Source organism: Silurus aristotelis (genome assembly GCF_946808225.1).
Source record: "Silurus aristotelis genome assembly, chromosome: 14".
NCBI classification, from domain to species: Eukaryota; Metazoa; Chordata; class Actinopteri; order Siluriformes; family Siluridae; genus Silurus; species Silurus aristotelis.
This window is the reverse complement of record NC_139587.1, coordinates 28,605,829-28,615,828: the sequence shown is the minus strand read 5'-3', so window position 1 is coordinate 28,615,828 and position 10,000 is coordinate 28,605,829. Positions and strand designations below refer to the sequence as shown.

The following is a 10,000-nucleotide window of genomic DNA, read 5'->3' as shown; positions in this document are numbered from 1 at the left end:
GAGCAGTTGTTGAAAATGTTTTTAAAAAAGTTTCTTCAGTTTTTAACCTACTGAAATAAATCCCTCAGTCCTCATGTTGAAAGTTCCTGGATTGCTAGTGTTTTTCTGAGTTCCAGACAAAAAGTTGGACAGTGTTTTGACAAAAGTTCCTAAATAAAGGTCCTGGATTCCTGAATATTCTTTTTACTGCGTGAATACGGTGTTGACGTTTCTGCAGAAGTAGTAGAATCTTGACTTGCTGGCTTTCTGGTTGTAACGTGTGAAACAAATTATTATTATTTATTATTAATAACAGTATTATGTTTAGTTTCTCAGATCTGATGAATGTTACAAACTTGTGGTATTTGATTGCTTTTCTATTTAAGGATTGTTTTTTTTTTCCTGGTCAGATTTCTGTCCTCAGGAGACGTTGCTGCACTTTGCGGCTCGTCGAGGTCTCCGGAAAGTCGCTCTGTTCCTCCTGCAGCAGCCTGGAGGACGAGACGCTCTGCAACTTGCCAACAAAAATGGATACACACCTGCCCGACTGGCACAGAGCAGAGGACACACACAGCTACAACACCTGCTCTCAGAGTGAGTATGCGTGCGTATACACACACACACACACACACACACACTCATAGTGCACATATGAGTTTTTTTGTAGAACACAACTGGCATAAGACATGTATATAGTACACGTGTGTGTATAGTACACACTTGTACAGTTGTGTGTAAAGTACTCTCTTATAACTCGTGTTTGTGTGTGTGTGTTCTCTTATATACTACTGAAAGTACAGTTGTGTGTGTGTGTGTGTGTGTGTGTGTGTGTGTGTGTGTGTGTGTATAATATTCATTATATAGTTCATGCTCTTATAGTGCTCTTGTTTAGTTCACACTCGTGCTCCTGTTTTGGCTTAAACACACAGTTGAAGTGAATAGTTCCTGAGTGAGACGTGTAGGTAAATTAATGATGGGTACGAGTCCTGAGTGTATACACACACACACACACACACACACACACACACACACACACACACACACACACTGGCCTGCTAGAGAAAAGTCTGGCTAGTTCATATCCATTAGCCTTATCTTTTTGGTCATTTGTGAGAGGAAGTTGGTTTATTGTTTAAACTTGTGTGTGTGTGTGTGTGTGTGTGTGTGTGTGTGTGTGTGTGTATACATGCAAACTATTGTATGTTTCTGCAGCACCTGTGGCTAAAAATGTCTCTGCATTAGCGTGGCAGTGCTGTCTTCCTGCCCATCATAGAAGGGTGTGTGTGTGTGTGTGTGTGTGTGTGTGTGTGTGTGTGTGTGTGTGTGTGTGTGTAGTTTCAGGGGTATGTGTGTGCTAATGCTCAATTACACTGTGTGTGTGTGTGTGTGTGTGTGTGTATAGTTTCAGGGGTATGTGTGTGCTAATGATCAATTACACTGTGTGTGTGTGTGTGTGTGTGTGTGTGTGTGTAGTTTCAGGGGTATGTGTGTGCTAATGCTCAATTACACTGTGTGTGTGTGTGTGTGAGAGGTGCTTTGTAACTGAAAGAGGTTTCAGTAACACATTTTTATAACACATTTATCGGTTATTTCAGTTATTTGTGTGTGAGGTTTTAAGGGTGTGTGTGTGTGTGTGTTTATGTTCAACTGTGTGTGTGTGCGTGTGTGTTTTGCTCTGTGCTTTAGTACGTGTTTCTGACTCAGTGTTTTTTTGTTTGTGTGTGTGACTTTGTTGCCATGGCAGTGACTAATTTTGATGTTAGTTTAAAAGGTCTTCTTGACTCAGCCTGTTGCTAACGCTAGCTATTTCCTGCACAGACCTGGTGAAGTGTAAAGATTAGCGATAGCACTAATTTGTCAGGTTGCCAGAGGCAACACTTTTGGGGTAAAAAGACATGAGACAGGAAGTTATTTGGGTTTTGGGAGTGTCTTACTTCCCTCAAAGCATAATCTTACCCTGGATATGCATGTGATTTTTTTTTTATTTATTTTATTGACAGTTACTGATAATCATCAGCTTTTCTAAATAAGCAAATAAATAAGTAAGTAAATGTGATGCACTCTCTTTAAAACCCAAATTCCAGAAGAGTTAGGATGCTCTGTAAATGTAAATATAAACAGAATACAATGATTTGCAAATCCTTGAAACTGAGCAAATAAACTATATGAAAGAATAAATAGGGTAATTTTAATTTTGGCTTGAACACGTCTCAAAAACGTTTATACAGGGCCGTGTTTCCCACTGTGTAGCATCACATCTTCTCTCTGTATACATCTGGGAACTGAGGAGACTAGTTTCTGAAGTTTCGGGAGAGAAATATTGTCCCATATGTGTCTGATACAGTATTCTAGCTGCTCAACAGTTCTGGGTGTCCTTTGTTGTGTTTTTTGTTTCCTTAAGCATTGATGGTTTTCAAATGGTGAAAGGTCTAAACTGCAGCAGGTCAGTTCAGCACCTGGAATCTTCTACTACGAAGTCATGCTATTGCAGTAGATGCAGTATGCCGTCAGCGTTGTTCAAATATACAAGGCCTTTCCTGAAAAAGCCGTTTTCTGGATGGAAGGATGTGTTTCTCTAAAACCTGTTTAAATCGTTCAGCATTGATGGAGTCTTTCAAAATGTACAAGCTGCCCATTCTACAGGCACTAATGTTCTCCCATAATATCAGAGCTGTGCCTTTTTAAACTGAGTGCTGATAACAAGCCAGATGGTCCCGCTCCTCTTTAGTCTGGAAGACATGGTTTTCATGGTTTCCAAATAGAAATAAAAACTTTGATTTGTCTGACCATAGAACAGTTTTCCTTTTTGCCTCAGTACATTTTAAATGACCTGTGGACCAGAGGATTTAAATCACTGGCCCCTGAGGACCCGATGATGCATCCACTATTGATTTTCCCTGATTGGTTTCTCCAGATTCTTTGAAACTTTTGATGATATTTTCTGTAGACACGGTAATAAGATTCTCTTATTTTTTTACCCATTCATGTTACTGCCCCATTGCTATTTAACCTCATTAGTTAAAAAGATTTTTTCCAGCTGCTTAATTTTAATAACAATACATTTTCCCAGTCTTTTGTCCAGTCTTACCTTCAAAATAAGCTTATGTTTTTGCTTAAAATTGTACATGTGAAAAATTATTTTATTGGGAAAATAAAATGTGGGTTTAAAGATGTGCAGATCATTGCTTTGTTTTTATTTACACTTTCTTGGCATTTGGATTGTGTATATATACATTTGTTAAAGATTTAATAAAAAATGCCATCAAGGTATTATTATATAAATAAATAAAAATAAATAAATAAATATATAAATAAATGTAATTAAGTTGAAGCTTTAAAATAGTAGAAAGTGGGGTATGACTTAATATTAATAATATATTAATAATAATAATAATAATAATAATAATAATTGTCCGTTATTTAGATTAGAATAATGTATTTTAATATTTAATGTATTTATAATTTAAAGTAATAATAAAAGTAAATAAAATTAAATAAATGTGATTTAAAAGAGGCCGAATGGCAGGATGTGTTTTTCTTCTGCTTCTTTCTGTTTTTATTTTAAATTTTTTTTATTTCTCTTTACTCATTTAGCAGAAGTGTTTATTTCCATGTATTGTGCTGAAACCGGTTTTCTACAGTATTCACACATGGGATGCACGTCTGGATAACATGTTACAACACATACACACACATACACACATACACACACACATGTCAGGTTCACAGCAGCATCGATATTTAAAAGAGAGACACCTTATTATACACTCTGTCGCTCTCTCCAGGTATGCACGTGTGTGTGTGTGTGTGTGTGTGTGTGTGTGTGTTGAATGTGCTGTGATTGACAGCTCAGTGTGTTATGAGAGAAAATGAGAAAGAGAGGGTGTGGTTCTATGTAGGTGTTGAAGGTGTGGTGCCTCTGATTCACATGGGCGTCGTGTGTGTGTGTGTGTGTGTGTGTGTGTGTGTGTTAGGATTGAGAATTCACCGCACCTCGAAACGAAAGCACCCAGGCGGTGTTACCCAGCAGGCCGAGCATTCCTGCACCACCCGAGGCTCAACACTTTCACGCTGACGGTAGAGAACGAGGCAGACGGAGACGCTTCAGACCTTAAACGAGACGTGGAGGAGCTGCGGCGCTACGCCCGCTCTCACCACCACAGCAAGGTAATCACCTGTACCTTACACCACCGAGACTTTTGAAGTAGTGTGTGTGTGTGGCGAGTCGGAGTGTGTGTGTGTGTGGCGAGTCGGAGTGTGTGTGTGGCGAGTGTGTGGCGAGTCGGAGTGTGTGTGTGGTGAGTCGGAGTCTGTGATGGAGAATCAAGAGGCAGCTGTGACTCCATGTTTATGTAGGAGGTGGATACACCTACAGTACATGCACTCTGTTTATCTTTGTGTGTGTGTGTGTGTGTGTGTGTGTGTGTGTGTGTGTGTGTGTGTGTGTGTGTGTGTGTGTGTGTTGATACTTTTTTCTATACATTTCCCAATTATTTGGCAACCAGTTTTGGCAACCAGAACATCTACATCTAGACATTGCTTGTTTTTGAAACTCAGCAGGTGCATTTACACATGCCGAAAGATGAAATAAATAAAAGTAAATTAAGATATTAAAAGAAAGATATAAAAACATAACATTCTGTTTCTGATGCCTTGCTTTTACTGGTACATTCTCAACCAATCAGCAACAAGCACTGTTATTAACTCCTCCCTCAGGGAGTGCAAGCAAGAGAAAAAAGGTATGAAAGTTCATGTTGTATTTGTATCGCTACGGGAGGTGGAGCTCAGTGATTAAGGCATCGGACTATGGATCGGAAGGTCACAAGTTTAAATCCCAAAGCTACCACGGTGCCGGTGTTGGGCCCTTGAGCAAGGCCCTTATCCCTTAAAAACATCTACCAAATGCCATAAATGTAAATGGATTGTTTTCAACCAATCAGCAACAAACTCTTCTAATAGCCCTGAGTGATCAATCCTGTACAGTTACAGGTTTATGTAAACGTTCTGCTTGCCAAAAGAAAAAGGGAAATATATTGAAAGAAACACACACACACACACACACACACACACACACACACACACACAGGTAAACAGTGCATGTACTGTAGGTGTATTCACCTCCTACATAAACATGGAGTCACAGCTGCCTCTCGATTCTCCTTCACACACTCCGATTCGCCACACACACACTCCAAATCGCCACACACTCCGACTTTTAGATTTACTAAAATTTGCTCTTTGCGTCTGCTAAACGCCATAATTGCAATTAAACTATCGATTCATTTTTTATTAATTTTAATGGATAAAAAATTTAATATTTGGCTTTATTTTATTTTTATTTTTTTACCCATGTTTAAAAATATTTTATCAAAACAAATTTCACAAATTATTTAATTAAAAAGTAAATATATAATTTAAAGAAAATGTAAACTTTTAAATAAAAAAAAATTCATTAAAAAAAATTTCACACTTCATTAGATTTCATATGAAACTCTTTTTCATTTCTTTCTCTCCATTTTTCATCTTTTCTTTCTAATTTCCTCCTTTTTTCCATCTTGTTCTGTGTTTTTTAACCCCTCGGATCTGCCCTCTGTGTCTCCTCAGGCAGGATCTCCGAAGCATCTCCAGTCCCTGCCCGTGATCCTGAGCCGGGATTTTGTTGCGGTGACTCCCTCTGAAGTCGCCTCCCTCCAGAAAGCGTCGTCGTGCGAACATCAGGAAGTCGAGACTAAAACAGAAAGCGGCCGGTGTACGAATGGCAGCACGCGTTCGGAGGAGGAGGAGGTCTCTCTGGAAGCTCAGGCGTCCCACTTTAATTCTGGGAATCCTAAGACGCGGACTTTGGGATTAGAGGGTGCGGGAGTGTGTGTAGGCAAGTCGGAGCACCTTGCGTCTGTCAGTGGCGTTTCCTGTACAGAGCAGCAGCAGGAGGAAGTAGATAGCGAGCCGAGAGAAATCAGGGAGGCGCCTCGTACGCTGGCCGATTCCGAGACAAAGGTGCAGGATAAAGTCAAATCTGGCAACACGATGGGTCAGACGCAGGGACTCCTCCCTGAGAAAGAAGAAAAGAACGAGGCGAGAGGGGACTTACCAGAGGAAAGGGAAGGAGAGTGTGACTCCACGAAGGAAACCGGGAAAACGCAGATGCTCCACAGACAAACAAGAAGCCAACAGCGTTCCCAATTTTACTTAGATTTGGATGTTAATGAATCAGAAAACGCGCCGGAGATCCAGGTCCAGGAAACAGGAAACGGCAACGACGTCACGTTCTCCACAAAACTGGATCAGGACCTTAGTGGGGATTCTCAAAGACTCACCATGGCTCCAGGGCCGGTCCATGATGTGCACCTCAAACCGTCTCCGGATGTCCACCAGCTTCCAGATATGACTTCGAGAGACCAAATTGAAGCTCTGCGACAAACTTCAGAACCGTCGAGCTTAGTTTCCATTCAGAAAGAACCTTCTCCACTGTGCCAAGACTTTGCCGATGCAGCACCAGGACCAGCTGAGGGATTAGTGCTTGATGTTCCCCTTGTGGCTGAGGAACACATAAGAGAAACTCGAATGGATCATCAGACTTTATTTCCTAAAACTGAGGAATGTTTTTTGCCAGATTCAGAAAGCGATATCCAACATGAAACTTCTCAAATACCTACCAAGGAACCATCTCAGGAGCATTGTGAGCCACAAGCTAAAATTAAGCACTTTCCGATCATGGATGCCATGGACCAGATCGGAGATTCAGGAAGCTCATATCAGTCTCTGCTCTTTGCTTTGGACCAAAGATCAAAAGTTTCTCCTGATTTGAGGTCTGAAGAAGCAGGATGTGGTTTAGAATCACAGCTTGAAAGGGAACCAGTAGCATTCCAGACACCTCCTGAGTCGCCCTGTGAGTATTTCTCAGTCGATGGTTCCATCAAAATGAATGATTCCATTGAAGAGCTATTTCCAGCTTCTGTGGATCTTAGCCATGCTGCAGGTTCAAGAGCAACCATGGAGGTGGGTGAGAAGGTGGAAACAGAGATGCCAGAATTGTGTGAAATCTCAAAAAAGTCTCCTGTAATGATTCTGTGTGGTTCTTTCTCCAAACTGACTATCAGGGGAAGCCCTCCTAATCTTCACCTTGACAGCACAACCTCAGAGAATATCGAGAGAGAAGCAGTGAGTGCCGCTGATTCAGAAGCCTCCACTACACATTCCACGGAGATAGAGATGGAGGAGAACAAGGAGGAGGTCAAGAAGTTGGAACCAGAGTTTATCGAGAAGTGTGAGAGATCAGAACCATCTCAGATATCGGCTGAGGGACCAACATGTAATTCTGTATTTAAAATGGAAAACCTTGAAGGAACAGCAGTAATTGAACATGACCAACCTCCTGAGTATTCTGATGTTCAGGAGGAGTTGATGAAGGTGCCTTCACAGCTCGGTGAGAACCCAGAAATTGCATCACTGCCTTGTGAACCGTTATCTCCTTCCATTTCAGTTTCTAAGAACATCACCGAGCTGCATTCTGAAGTCATTAACAAAACATTTGAAGACCTACAGCCTGAACTTGTGACATCTACAGAGACAGTTGTAGAAACACCTCTTCTCCCTCATTTTGAAGTTAACAAGATTGAGGAAGATACCTTAGAACAATTTGAGGTCATGACCTCTGAGGAGAGCATTAGTGGAACTCCTGATGTCCCTCATGAGCTCATTGCATCATCTGGGGAGACAACTGTGGAAACATCTCCTGACCCTCTTCCTGAGGCTAAAACCTCAGAGAAAAGCACTCAAGACCAACAACCAAAGATCTCAGAGGATAGCAGTCGTGAGACATCACTTGACCTCCCTCATGATCTCATCACATCCTCAGTAGACACAATTGGAATAGCGTCTCATGTTCCTCATCCTGATATGAACAGACATGATGAAAGCATCCATTTCAAGCATCTTGATAAAAGCAGAAATGATCTTCATGACCTCAAGCATGAGGTCACAACTTTCCAAGAAAGCATTAGAGGAACTCCTGAGTTCAATCATGATCTCATCGCAACTTCTGAGGAAGCAATCAGAGAAACATCTTGTGATCTACTTTCTGAGGGTAACAGATCTCAGGAAAATGTTCTAGACAAACAAGCTGAGTCCATGACCTGTGAGAAGAGAAAAAATGAAACATCTCAAGATCCCAATTTTGAGGTCACAACCTCAGAGGGTGACCTTGAAGGCCCAAATCATGAGCTGATAACATGTGGAGAAATGACTCTTCAAGAGCAACTTGAGGTCACATCCTGTGAGGAGAGCATCGGACAAACACCTCATCACACCCAGTGTGAAGAGAAAGCCTGTGAGGAGAACCTCAGGACCACACTGGACTTCATGAGCACTGAGGTGGAACGCTGTCTAGCTGAAGCTCTAGTTCACACGGAGACTACGAGTCTGGATGCTCCGGTTTCAGGTGATGATTCAGGTTTGGATCTAGAGAACGTTCCCACTCCTGGATTAGTTCAGATCTCAGATCTCGACCAGCCAGTGGATTTGGATAGTGGTAGTGGATTAGATATGGATGTCTGCTCTTCTGTGGAAGTGAATAGTGGTTTAATCCAGGATGTACCACCTTTGGAGAATGTCATTTGTGAAAGTGGAGCCCTGGATGAGGAGAAACATCAGGCGAAGGAGGAGGAAAAGGTCAAGGAACCAAAAGAGGAGCAAATAGCAGGTGAGACGAGATTAAATATCAGTTCCAGGTCAGGAGGGAGATGTTTTTTTCTGTTGTTTTTTATTTATTTTTTTATTCCATGCGACTCACGGAGGTCGTTCATCTGCTCACACGCTGACGTCTCGGTGACGTTACCTTCACCCACGTTCACGTTTGTCTCGATGACCTCGTGTCTCAGAATAGCTCCTGAAAAGCCTGTTTAGAACAAAGCTCTTTGTGAGAAGGTCCTGCTCAGGGCCGTAAAGTAGACGGAGCGCCGTTATCGCACTTGTGCACACACACACACACACACACACACACAATAGCTTTTGTTTATTCTTTATTAATTTCTATTTTCAGTGAAGCGTGTTCATCATCATCGCCATCATCATCATCATCATCACCTATAACAAAAAAGGTCGACGCACATCATATTCATTCGTTCGTTAGATGGAGTGTAGACCCTTAATAAATAATAATAATAATAATAATAATAATAATAATAAATAATAATAATAATAATAATAATAATAATAATAAAAATAATAATAATAAAGTAATAATAATAATAAAGTAATAATAATAATAATAATAATAATAATAATAAAGTAATAATAATAATAATAATAATAATAAAGTAGTAATAATAATAATAATAATAATAATAATAAAGTAATAATAATAATAAAGTAATAATAATAAAGTAATAATAATAATAATAATAATAAAGTAATAATAATAATAATAATAAAGTAATAATAATAATAATAATAAAGTAATAATAATAATAATAATAAAGTAATAATAATAATAATAATAATAATAAAGTAATAATAATAATAAAAAGTAATAATAATAATAATAAAAAGTAATAATAAATACATTAAAATTAAATCTGAGAATAATTAATGAATTAATTATTAATTATATGGAATATTTTAAATTAATTAAATTAATAATTATGATTATTATGATAATTATGTATTAATTCATTTACCAATAACAAAAAATAACTATAACACGCACACAGAGAGAAAGAGAGAGACACACACACACACACACACACACACACACACACACACACACACACACACACACACACACACACACACACACAGAGAAAGAGAGAGACAGAGACACTGAAAGAGAGACAGAGAGAGATACAGAAAGAGAAAGTGTGTGGATGGCTAGAGAAGGGAGAAAAACTGAGAGGGTATAGTGTTAGTGGTATAAACCTGCACTACTGTCAGAGCTGCTGTTTACCATCACAGCAAATCAAACACCCACCCACACACACACACACACACACACCCCAAATCACACACACAATCATACACACAC

At 39.7% G+C, this 10,000-nt stretch overlaps 2 protein-coding genes across 2 annotated transcripts in view; one reads left to right on the top strand and one right to left on the bottom strand.

Moving 5' to 3' along the window:
• Window positions 1–10,000, top strand: part of LOC310737037 (A-kinase anchoring protein 13) — a 68,575-nt gene that overhangs the window by 24,940 nt on the left and 33,635 nt on the right. The window contains 3 exon segments of the mRNA XM_083561170.1: window positions 390–573; window positions 3,954–4,146; window positions 5,584–8,680. Of these exon segments, the coding sequence (XP_083417296.1) occupies window positions 390–573; window positions 3,954–4,146; window positions 5,584–8,680 (3,474 nt within the window).
• Window positions 1–10,000, bottom strand: part of sv2bb (synaptic vesicle glycoprotein 2Bb) — a 79,949-nt gene that overhangs the window by 68,755 nt on the left and 1,194 nt on the right. The window lies entirely within an intron of this gene.